The 13,223-nt window shown below is 38.2% G+C and overlaps 1 protein-coding gene across 1 annotated transcript; it reads right to left on the reverse strand.

The window, feature by feature from the left end:
- Positions 1 to 43: 43 nt before the first annotated feature.
- Positions 44 to 12,932, reverse strand: LOC109641850 (uncharacterized). Its single transcript, XM_020106423.2, has 26 exons — positions 12,794 to 12,932; positions 11,013 to 11,636; positions 10,514 to 10,643; positions 9,708 to 9,875; positions 9,363 to 9,500; positions 8,927 to 9,078; positions 8,475 to 8,578; positions 8,178 to 8,367; positions 7,466 to 7,594; positions 7,205 to 7,348; positions 6,859 to 6,994; positions 6,257 to 6,407; positions 5,931 to 6,064; positions 5,706 to 5,817; positions 5,082 to 5,145; positions 4,345 to 4,548; positions 4,079 to 4,224; positions 3,608 to 3,726; positions 3,069 to 3,190; positions 2,872 to 2,969; positions 2,503 to 2,639; positions 2,253 to 2,377; positions 1,697 to 1,842; positions 1,520 to 1,622; positions 1,271 to 1,407; positions 44 to 712 (listed from the first exon to the last, which is right to left on the reverse strand). Exons 2-26 carry the CDS (start codon positions 11,520 to 11,522, stop codon positions 598 to 600), a joined length of 3,714 nt encoding a protein of 1,237 aa, XP_019961982.2. The 5' UTR covers positions 11,523 to 11,636; positions 12,794 to 12,932; the 3' UTR covers positions 44 to 597.
- Between the last annotated feature and the right edge of the window lie 291 nt (positions 12,933 to 13,223).

The following is a 13,223-nucleotide window of genomic DNA, read 5'->3' on the forward strand; positions in this document are numbered from 1 at the left end:
TCAATGAAAATATTGGTTATTGTAAAAGAGAAGAAAGGCTGTGTCCTTCTAAAATGGTTTATTGTTGTGGAATCTCCATCAAGACAAACTTAACACACTTTTATTCCCCACTCTAAAAGGTAACTCACACATTTAGCAATGTCACAGAGTACAATGACAATAAAGTCTACTGAATTTGAATATGAATTGAATATAGGAACAAAGAAAAAACTGGAAAACAATCACCAGACAGCAAAGGAAGGAAAATTACTACGATTGTCCATACAGTTCTCATCTTAGGGCAAAATTACTATAACTGCAAAAACTGAAGATTCACTTTTATCCGCACTAAGAAACACTTATAAGCTACATTACATTTATTAATCTGGTGTATACACGTTTCTAGAACTGCATCTATTTAACTTTGTCAATTCAAACTATGGAAAACATTTATAAGGAATGAAACACAAACAGACAGGCTTTCTATCGAGTAATTTTAAGGGGATTTTCAGAGATTATCTTATGCAAACATACTAAAGCTTCTTCATCATCAAATCAATAAGGTCTCATGTACATTAAACACAGGTCGAACCACTGTGATAATGATGATCAACAGAGTCACTGAATTTGACGAGATCGATGATCCATCACCATTTTCTTCATGTTCCAGTCGGCTGCTAGGTGGTTAAGATCAAGGTTGTGTCCTGGGCCAGCTGTCGGGTCATACTGGTGTCTGCAAGAGTGTATACAATGAACTGTGAAATTACAGTACATGGCAACGTGGCAGATGAGATCGATAGCTGAGATTTATTGTGGGAGATGGAAGTTATGTAGTTTTATGTTTAAAAACGCAAAAAGCAATGGTGTTGTTAAAGCAGTAGCAGCAGTAGCTAACATTTCATTCGAATATCACTCAGTAGAGGGCATTCCTCCGCCAAGGCAGATCAATTCTACACAAGTCTAGTTTGTATGAAGAATGGAGCAGCACATGTTCCGGCTCAGACACAGTCACAAGAGCAAAATCTCTGGAGCGGAGTACACGACACCTCGTTTTCTTCCTGATATATTTGTATTATTTTGTTTTGCATCTATTGCGTGTTTGAAACAGCCCACTTGCACGCTGTAAATTCTATGAGCAATATCCTGCTGTATTTCACATGGGCTCACTCAGACATTCTCCAGAGGTTTTACCAGGGGGCTGGCATGGAAAACAAACACATCCAAACCAATAAACACACATTTAACAACATTGGTGCAGGTAACTATTTCCATCAGTAGTAAATGAACTCACTGTTTGAGGTGTCCCTCGATGGCTTTGCGTTCATACACGGTGCCGTACACCGTTTTCACTGGATCAACAAACATCTTTTTGGTGAGTGGACAGATTAGATGTTGGGGTATAAACTGCTGCACATGATCCACCAATTCCTTTAAAATAAAATAAAGAGACAAGACACATTCAAGAGACGGACACCACATATGTTGATTTTATATAAAAAGTTTGAATCCACCACAACTTTAAATATGTTAGTTCACTCACCTTCTCCATTTCATCCAGTGACTTTCCTGCAGTTTGCTCAGTGTGTTTATTCGCTTCCAGCATGTACTTCTCACGGTTTGTCAGGAACTCCTCAGCCAAAATGCTTCAAAAAGAAGTTCAATATCACATCAGATACTTCAAATCTCTGAGTTAAGTTTATTAATATGCATAACTCACCTGTCCAGTGGGTCATCAGGCTCAGGGATGATGAGCAGTCCATACACAGCATCAAAGATGTCTCTCATGGTAATGTGAGCATTGTAGCTGCGGTCAAAAATGCTGTGGCAGATGCGGCCCACACTGTTGATGTTGCAGTGGTACACCTGTAATCCTGTTAAGGAAATCTTGCAAGCAAAACGTGTACAGTATATACAAGACGAAGAAATATTTAGGATAATAAGTTAAAAATAACACAGTTGACTCTTGATATAACTGGAAACCATGTTGGGATTACACTAGCCATGACGCCAGTAACATGCTGATGATCTGTCTTCTAGGTACTCCAGAGTCATCACTATAACTTATCACAGATCACAGATACTTAGTTGTTACAACATTATTTCATGACTTGACGCAGAAACACTAATCTTCTTTGGCTTTCATTTTGATATTAACCACACACCAGTGGAGTTTACTAAAGTAACTGTATCTGTCACAGTTGTGACTTTGAGCAGCTGCTTTGGCAGCCTGTCATAACTTTTTAGTTGTTTTTAGTTGTGTTTTGGCAGGATACTTGTGTGACAAAGCGAACAAGTGGAGGCTTCACTGGGTATTCAGGACCAAACTGGCAGTATAGCTCAAACACTCCTTTCTCATAGGGCGTGTCGGGAGGGCCCTGCATGAGAATCCTCCAGAATGCTGAAGAGATTAAAAATAAAAATATAGAAAAAGACTGCATTTTACTTTGGAATCACAGGCGGTCCCTTCATGACTTTATCAACTGAACATTATCCTGTTCAGCAGCATTAGACAGCGCCACCTACTGAAGTCTGACTCTGATGTGAAGACTCTGAAGAAGGGATGAGGGTCACAGTGCAGGCTCTTCAGCTCCTCCAGGAGACGTCTGTCCTTTTCCATGAAGCGTCCATCCTTCGCCTCCAGAAGCTTCTTTTTCAGAGCACTATTTTGATGAGATAATGCTTCAATCTAACACTCTTATCTTAAAAGGTCTTCCATCATTGTTAATGTTAACATTTCACAAGGGTCAGATGACCCTGTTGGGCTGTGGGGTGTGAAATACTTTGGTTTACCGTATGTCTGCAAACAATCAACAAAAACTATATGTGTTTGCGTAAGTTTGATACTTAATCATTTGATTTCACTTAAAAATATAAATGTTAATTTAATCTCACCTCTCTGTCCCGCTCACTTTGTTGCTTAACTGGGTTGGCAAGGATGTATCTGGATACCTATCATATCCGTTAGTTGCAAAGATACCTGTTAAATCACGCTATAAAGGGGAATAACAGGTATAAAATCAAAGATTACACGATGAAACATTTTATGGTTGATTTGATTTAATTTAGAGTATTTTCATAATGCCACTGACCTCACTGATAGATGATGCGTCAAGTTTTTTCTTGGGTTTCCTCTGCTCCAAAGACAGGACTGTTTCGATCTCAAAGAGCTTCAAACCCTCTTTGATTGTCTGTGGATTGAAACAGCAGCCACCTGGAAGCAAAATGCATGTGTGGTATAAAGATGACGTAAATATCTGAGTGTTAAAGTTAGGGAAAGCAGCGGTTTAGAAAATGTGACTTTTGGATATTGTTACCTTCACTGAGGAGTTGATGACCGTCTGTCAAAAACTATTATCCATGAAATTTTGTGGATGGGTGGAGCATGAACCCTTTAAATTTGGGAGTGGATCCAGACAAATGGGTGGATTCACTCACATGTCCAAATCACACTAAATTCATCAGTGGAAGCTCACTGATGAATTTAGTGTGATATCAGGCCCTCAAGAATACACATGCCAAGCATGAAGCTGATAGTATGAACGATTCTGGAGATATGTGAGCCACAGGCAGACAGATCTTTGGAATTTATAGATAGATCCGCTTACTACACTCAAGTATGAAAGCATACCTGTTGCATTGCTGATTCCATGCAGCATATTGTTCTTTACATTTCCAAGAAGGATTGAATCCACAATGATGTTTGAGTTTAACAGCCTGGCTGTAACTGCAACTGGCTCTATTGAGGATCTGTGGGAAGGTGAAAACGTTTAGATTAGGACCTCATCTGCCCCCAAATGACAAACAACACTTTGTAGTTGACAGAGTATGAAAGACAATACAACTAACAGATGAAAAACAGCTTTACTTAATGTTATTCTGTAAAATACGTGTGTATTAGAATGGTTGATCCTAACCCCCTAACCATTTAGAGAATTGATTGAGATAGATGATAAACACTGAGGGATTACAGAATCAACCATCGCATTTACAAATTAGCATGAGTCAATGTCTGCTCAACTAAAGGTATGCTAAGCATTTCATATTTATTTTTGTAGTTATATGTAAAGGTGGTAGTGTAGCACATAGAATGGAAATTTACCCAGAATCATTTCCATCAGTGAGGCACATGATGCGAAGTCGACAATCTGGAAACGTCTTTTTGACCTTTTCCAACTCACACGACCCACGTCGTAGGGCATCATACAGCAGAGTGCATCCATTCGGTTGAAGGATACGGATGTACTCCTACAAATGAAAAGAAAAATCTTAATCTTTGAACATTTGTTACTAGGTGGATAACAACATTAAAAATTAGATGCAACTGTTCTCAGAAAGAACCCTCCTTGGCTCAGTTTGATTCTTTACCTTGAACTTTTCCAGATTTTCAGTAAATGTGTGATGAGTTTTCACCATTGAGTCAAACGTCACCAGACCAATGACATGATGGAAATCATAAGCCATGCTTCTTGATGCAAAGTTGTCAAAGAGCTCCTTCACAGCATTAATTTTCCTTATCCCTGCATTTACATAGCACTCTTCTTCCATGGATGAGCTTGTATCTATCAGGACCTGATGAAAATAAAAAACATTTAGAAAAATATTTAGCTGTTTCAGATCTAGATACTTCAGCATGCATGTACATTGTTTATATACTCAGTGGTGTAGGGAACTAATACCAACAGACCAGAAAGGATGATCACATGCAACTACAACTGTTGCACACCACAACGTCTACCAACAGATTTGCTCACTTGTAAAAATGTTTTCTGGTCTTGTGGGTGCTCCGTTTCACACAACATGAAAAATTACATCAAAATGCTGACCATCGAGGTGAGAAGTGCTGATTCTTATATTTATTTATTTTTTTTACACTCAAGTTTTACAAAATAAATGATGTACTCAAAATAGCAAGGATGACTATGGGAGTTTGCAAAATGAGACACAGCTAAAACTAAAATATCAAATATAAAAGAACCTTTACAGATTCACATATTTTTTATTGTTTCAAGTGAATTTGGACTTTTCTCTGTACATGCTTTAAAGTGTGTTTTCTAAATGTAGGAGTGTCATCTAATTTAAGACTTAGCAAGGCAATGATATACCAGTATGGCTTCCTTTGGAGTCCTAGTTGTGACAAATGATCCATCTTCTCTATAGTCACCAGTCCTGTGAAAAAAGTTAAATTATGTTTATTATCTCTTATTTTTCTGTTTAGTTTGTCATTTTCATAAAAGAGAGAAAGAAATACTAATACTTTGGATGAGAGTTGATTTAAATATAATAAATGAAGTGGTGTGAAAGATTGTTGAAACTGCACTCTATAAGTGAAATGGAAATTCATGTTGTATTACCTTAAAGGACTAGAATTACCACACTGCGGTTGTATGCCTGCAGTTTCTGTGTATATATTTGTACGTACTTTTTATATAAAGGTCACAGTAACCTTTACCTTTGACCACTGAAACATAATCACTTTATGTTTGAGACCAAGTGACAACTGATCAAAGTTGAAGAAATTCCCTCAAAGCATTCTTGAGATATTGAATTTTTTGTATGGACGGACAGACGGCCCACCTGAAAACATAATGCCTTCGGCCACTGGCTATCGCCGGTACGGAGGCATAAGAACAGGCATAAAAATCCCAAAATTGACTTTGTTTTATATTGTATGCATACTGATTTAATTATGGTTGTTTTTATACACGCTGTAGGGTTCAGGTGCTCACTTGGCCGCCAGTACATTCACATCCACTTCAGTGCTCGTGCCATCCAGACAGTTGTGCACCCTGATCATATCTGTCGATCCTTTGCTTTTATACAGATAAACACCAAGGTTATCTGCAAAGAGACAAATTCACCAAGAAGCAATCACGAACATGAAACCATAAAGACAAAAATGCTTTCTGAAACATGCTAAAGGGATGGTGATACAGACTGATTTAATCGAGTACCTTCACTCAGCAGAACAAGGCAGGCGTCATTCTCTCCAAGCTTCTTCAGATGTAGAGGTGGGGTCACGTTGAGATGAGGGAAAGATTTCAATCTTTCAACCATTTTTCCAAAAGTCTGTTCATGGACCTGAAAGCTGTCATGTGATTGCTTATTGTAGACATTTAAGGATGAAGTAACCATATGTCTTTACCAAAACATTTGTTAAATGTATTTTAAAAACAAAGCACTGCAATACTTAGCTAAAGCTTTTAAGTTGGTATTTATATTTCTTTATAAAAATTCAACAGTATAATTTAATGCGAAGGAAAGAGTTGATGGTACATACTTCTGACCAGTTATCTTGTCATGATTGATCCAGAGAGGATAGGTCTTAATGAATGGAGGCAAGCTGAGCAAGATTTTCTCAATGTCAGTGGCTCTCTGTAATGAAGTCTCTCCCAAAATCTTTTCTGTGCAGTTTGGAATTTTCACCCCATCTAAAAAGAAGACAGAATATGAAACTGTGCAAAGTCCATGCCAAACTATTCCAGAGGCAGCTGTGATCACAGCTCACAACCTCATATCCAGACATCTGTGATTCATTTTCTTATTTATGTACAAACTTACTGCAGTTAGAAAAGTTTGGTGGTATTATTATTATAATATTACCTTTCACTGATTTCAATGTTTTCACCCTGGTCTGTTTGATGGCAGAACGAATACACATAAACTACTGAGCCGATTTCCACAAGACTTAATGAAAAGATGTGGCATGGGCCAAGAAAGAACCATTAAATGATGGCACTTGACTGTTTTCCATTTTTTATTTTCACCAGTTCCCCAGGGAATGATTACATCTTTAATATATTGATGGAAAACAAAAAGGGGGACTGATATCAATTAGTGTGTACAATTTTGTGTGGCTTGATTTGTTTGTTCTAGTTTTACCTTTGATATTCTGGAGAACGTTTGCTCGTTCAAAGGCACCAGGCACTCCAGGCACTCTCACCGGTTCACAGAAACGTCCGTTGTCTTGAGATGTGAGAGTGATTGGTGCGTAGTTCTCAAAGTCTGATTTCTGTTTCTATTCAAATAGGACAAAACATTAGGGATTACCTGGGAATCAGATTTAAGACACATTGATAAATATATTCAAGTACAGAAACAACCAAAAGCTCACATTTATCTCAACCTCCACGATTGTGTTTGCAGATATTGATTTCTACACAAAATGTATAAAGTTGAATTTGAAATTACAGAAGCCCAGTTAACTCGAACCCTAAAATCATCATACCTTTGCTCTGGAGATGAGATGTGCCCAGCAGCACAATGAATTCTCAAAGACATCGATGTCCTTGATGACTTTCTCCCCTCGTTCTGAGCCAAGTTGGGGCAAAAGCTCTCTGAAGAGAATGTACAAGCCTTCAACTACTGAAATCTGCAAGTATGTGTGAGGAAATTAGGATTACATAAAAAAATAATGGGTAGTTATTGACTTTAGAGGTACAAAACCAAGTAGAGTTTAGCTAAAACTATACCACCTCATATTGTTTACCTTTTGATTCCATGTCATTGTTTCATTCCTGCTGAGCAACTGATGCAAACTTTGGGCAAGAGGGTTACATCCAGTCAGTTTTCGTATGTAGCCAACCAATTTATTTTGTATTTCTGAATGATGCTTCTTCTAAAAGAAAAAAAACAAACAGATGCACTTAAAAACATGGTAAAGAACACTGAAGGAGGAACCTAAACAATTAACCATCTTAATTGTTAGATAAGCTAACCTTTCAGATTAGTTTAAATTCATTTCAGGCAAGGGCACCGTGACAGATCTAGAGCAACTCCCTGAGCTGATTATCAGCTGTTTTTATGGACTATTCAGGGGCAGCCAATAGCCTAGTTGTAGAAGGAGGGGTGTGTGTCAAATGCCGATTATCAACATCCATCCTGAGTGATCCGATTCGCAAGCAGTTAGTGGTAAGTACAGGTCTGAACACACACGTCCTGAATGAGTCCCAAGATCTGGTCACTTAGACCACATTTGGAGGTTGTCTGGTGGCTGGTCTGGTGGCTGGTCTGGTGGCTGACATACAGACACATCTGTATCCACAAAATCATTTGCTCTTCGTGAACACAGATGACGTACTTGTGAGTTCTTACGTAATGCTGTCGACTTGTGATCAGATCTCTCAGGATGGATGTTTATACCAATACTAAAGTAAAGAGGGTCATGAGATATATAACAATATAAGATCAACACTGCTTACAACAATGTAAAGCGAGGACAGGAACACACTCATTCCTTTCTGGGTTTGTTGGACTGAAGGCACAACATCATCAATGAAGAAAGACTCTTGGGATGGACTGTTATCATCATCTGTGTATAAAGAGAAGGCAACTGTTGACCTCTCAGAGATTCCATAGCTTTCCAGTGTGTTACATCCGTGGCGTTGACCTCTGCAAGTAAAATAAGCACACCAGAGAACAGAGGCAGTGCGTGAGTGCCAAGGACTACAAGAAAAGAAAAGGACACTTCAGTGGTTACGGAGATCATTCTGTATTACTTGTAATGAAGGACATGTGCTGGAATTCCACTTGCATTTGCCAACTTGAGTTTAAGAATGGTTATGGTGTCGTTTTTTAAGTTCACCATCACGTCGAAGTCTCCCTAAACAAGACAACAAAACATTTTAAAAATACAGATTCATCTTCATTCAATTTATAAAGTCTGAGTTAAAAAAGAACGGCAACGCTGCCATTTTTTAACCCTCATGAGAGACATCAACATCCTGAACCCTGAGTTCAAGTGAATTTTAAATTTATTTTTTCTTAACAATTAAGTTTTTGATATTTGCTTGGTTTGTCACCTAGGACATTTGCTTTTCTCAGGCACCAGTCTATTTAGTAGCAGCAGTTATAACCTTAAACTAAGCTACAGTTAGACTTTGAGTTGTCTAGTGCTTCGATTTCTTTAAGGATATCAGTTAATATTACTTGTATCACAACCAAGACACACCTTGAGCATGATGTGGCATCGGATAACATCCTCTCCTGGTGTATCCACACACTCGGCTTTGAGCGTTTGAGGAGCATATGTAAGGTTTTCCTCTGGTGTAAAAATGGCATAGATTACATCTCCATTTTGAATGTATCTCTCTTTCAGAGACCCTGTAAGAAGAGACAATAAAAATATAAGATGTTCTTGCACTGAAGCACATTTAAAAAAAACATTAGCAGAGCTATCAGTTTACTTTTAAAGAGTTATATTCGCTATCATGATGAGTTTTCTTGTGGTCTGCACTGTGGTTCTACTCTTTTGATCCCAAATGACATAAAAAGACATCAGCTGTATGATCACTGTATGCAGCTTCCACACTGTATGTGTGTGAACAGAACATAATAAAAAGTTTTCAAATTGCTCAAATAAAAGAAACTGTAAACGCTCTGCTCACATGTGTTGAAGAAAGGATCGTCTGTCAAGGGCATCCCGTCAATTGTGTAGAGACAGACTCCTGTAGAGCGTCCCACGTTTTCAAGGAGACAGATCCTCAACATCAGATCTTTAACAGTGTTTTGAGTTGGATCCAGATCTGAAGAAAAAAACAGACAAATAAACCAGACTCCTCATTTGTGCTTCTTTTATGTAGCCTATTCAGGGCTAGGGTTGGAAATAGCTCTCAGCTCAGAATCACAAAACACTTGTAAGTAAGCTGCGCCTATACTGTAAATAAGTAAATGGAATTACAGAAATGAATGTTAAAATGTTAAAAATGCATTACAAGGTTTGTTTCTCTTACCTGTAATACGTTTTGGTTGAGGACATTTAGGGTACTTGTACTGCAGGAAGAATGCCTTCCTTGATTTTTTCACAGTTGCCAGAGTTTGAACTTCGCACTTTGTAGCTTGGGGTCTTTGAATGGAGTTTTTCAATGCCACAAAACGATTCTTTTCCACACGACTTAAACCTGTAAAAAAAAAGAGAGAGAGAAAATGCCCCCCCCCCCGTCTCTCAAAAAGTCTTACAAGTGAATTTATCTTACACAGCTGTCTATCTCCTTTTTACATTTCCAACTGTGTTTTCTTTCCTTGTTTTAGCCGTATACATGTCAGCTACATAAGTCTATTGCTGCAGCCAACCAACCATTATTGTGAGCATGAGGTTTGCCCAAAGTGCAGTGGTAATTATTATTAATATCATATTGCCCAGCACAGGAAGATACAGGGGGTTTATATAGCGTCAATAAAATAATTTAGCTCTAAATGATTGTGTTTACTTATTTCTGCACAGCCCCCGAAATATATACCTTCTATTGTGTACATATATCACAACGACATAATTCAGTGTAGTTGTAGAATTGCCAGTAAATTACAAATTAGGACAAAAAATAAAATTTTAGCTGAGGTTATTTTCCATTGACTGGTGACAACATAGTTTTAACTGTTTTTCAGTGCTTGTATGATGAAGTCAGATGAGTACTTAAGTGTTCCAGGAGGCTCCAGTTCACTTTTCAGGTTAGGTAGGTTTGCATATTTTCAATCGTCTGGCAACTTGAATTTTCTAACAAAGCATTATATGAAACTGAAAACTTTTCAGCACTCTTACCTAAGTTATGGAGATCTTCATCCGTCACACTATCCAGGAAATCTCTCTCATCTTTTACACCATGCTGAAGAAACTGAATGTGATATGACTCAAGCCTGTACTCCTTAAGTAGGTTGAATATTTTACCCACCTAAACAAAGACATTAGGAGAATTGATTTAATGGATGATGGGGCAAATCCACAATTTTCTTTGTGATAATTCCTACTCTATCAGAACTAGTTATTCAGCTACCAAGTGACAAATTAAATGTGCTTGAATAAGATAATAAAAAAAGGATTTTGACTCTATAAGCATAACTTTAGATCACCCTTTTAAAAGAACATCGTATTTTTTTTCCTAATCATTTAAAGAGACACGATCTGATCACAACAGCTGTGATCACTTAATTTCTGTTGACTCATTCTCTTTGAGGGCAGGGTTATAAGAAAACGAAACCTATCAGAGTGAAACCTAAAAGAAATGTGTCAATTCTGAATTTTAAGAAACGTTCAAACACACCTCTTGTTTTCTTTTCTCATCTGCCTCCAACACAGCCTCTTTCTCAGCTGATGGGCACATCTTCTCTCTCAGCTGATCTGAAGCTGGGAGCAGTTTATGAGTCTTTCCATGAAAGCGCTCTTCGTGGACTCTCAAGTGAGCCACACAGTAAGACTGCATACAAACCAGGCAGGATTTCACAGCTTTGCTCTTTCTCCCCGTACAAACGCTGCATTTCACTTCATCCGGTTTGACCAAGGTTTGGGCTGAAGCTTTCAGTCCGCTGCGCTGAAACTGTTCCACCACTTCACCCAGAACCGTGTTTCTACTCAGCAGAGGTCTGGGATTAAACACCTGCCGGCACTGAGGGCAGCTGTACTGGCCTTTCTGCTTGCTCGTGTTCCAATAATCCTCGATACAGTCCAGACAATAGCTGTGTCCACAGGGGATCGTCACCGGGTCTCTCAAAACCTCCAGGCACACTGAACAACAAAACTGGTTGTGTTCAACAGAAATCATTGCTGCTGCCATTTCCTCCACACTCCAACAGAAACTGGTAGGGATGAAGTTGGGCTAGATTTCAGGGGAAATTGATCTCAGCCTCTCAGGTTTCATCTGCTGCACGCTGACACCACCAATCCCGGCCTGCACACAAGGAAATGGGCCGTCCCAGATATTGCTTAAAAAATTCCCTCAATGACTAAGTGAGCACTGTGTCCTGAGTAATTCTTCCATCTGTGACTGCACACAGTACTAAATAACATTGGTAAACCAAGACATTACCTTTATCTAAACACTAAGTTCAGAAAGATCTGTCTGTCTGCATGTGGCTCACACACCTGCAGGATCATTCACAGGAGGTTAGTGCAGCGTTAAATTTGGATACATTTGAATAAACAGGCAGCGGCTGGGACTGTTGTTGAACTTTGTGCATCAGCGATGATGTGGCTTCAGGGTTGTCTACAGAGTCAGCCCATTCCAAACAGGTATGTTTAGAAAGGGCAATACACACGTATAATAAATCATAATGTCTGGTATTTAACAGCATGACTATACACACAAAAAAAATTTCAGATACAGAAGAGACGGTGCAGAAACAGAGAGAGAGAGCCATATACAGCTTTTTCTCCAAGAGAGAGTAATAATTAACTTTTGTATGACCTCAGCTCAATATATTAAAACTAACTATAATCCACTGGAGAGGAGAGTGGATTTATAAGATTAATTATTGGTGTATTGATATAGATTAGTGGTTTAGGACTGGACAAGCACTGTTGCTTCCCTCTACTCCTTTTAAGACATAATTAGTTCATTTATATTTCTCATCGAAAGTCTGTTTATTATTCATTTTTGTTTCGTTCTTTCTACATTCATATTTAATGATAAACAAATCAAATCTATAATTAATCACTAACCACACACATCCCTGTGCTAACAGTAACATGCTACCACAGTGGAATTAGCATCCAAACGATTTTCCAAACTTATTTAAGTATCTTTTAAAAGCTTTTTAAGGAAAAAGAGCTTCCATAATTGTTTTCACAGATGAGCACACTGACCTTGGGACTTCTCCCTGCAGACATTTAATGTCAACGCTACAGACTAGCACGGTTTAACATAGCTAGCTTTGCTAACTGTGTCGGCTAGCTTAGCTCAAACTAGCCTGAGACACTTAGACCCATGATTAAAACTAAGACAAGATGGCGGCAAAGTAAATTCACTGACTAATCGGGAAAGTCACTTTGAGATCAGTCAGGAGACTTTGGAACAAAGATGGCGACAGTGGACGTGACAGGACTTACATCAACATCTGCACAACTGCTGTTCAAAACAGAATCACGGTTTCAATGTGAACTTGTTCTCGCTGTCATCCACCAAACACAGGGAGCTGTGTAATGGCGTCGCTGAGGAGAATCTCCCTCGTGACAGATTTCAGTTCAGTTAACACTTCCTGGATCCTCTTCACACCAAACACCATTGTTGTTATTGTGACGATGTACAAAAGATGTATGTAATAATAAATACAATGTAAAAAATAAAATAAGGCTATATATATATATATATAAACAAACTCATACATACCCAAAATAAAATATTAACTAATTTGCATTGTTATTTTTAGCAAAAAGGCAGGAAGATAAATTCTCATATTTGGAATATTTAATTTATTTCTATATTTTTTAATTATTAATCTAACTGACCTGTTTTTGTTATTTGATTGATATGTATAAA

This window comes from Paralichthys olivaceus, chromosome 16 (genome assembly GCF_024713975.1).
Source record: "Paralichthys olivaceus isolate ysfri-2021 chromosome 16, ASM2471397v2, whole genome shotgun sequence".
NCBI lineage: Eukaryota > Metazoa > Chordata > Actinopteri > Pleuronectiformes > Paralichthyidae > Paralichthys > Paralichthys olivaceus.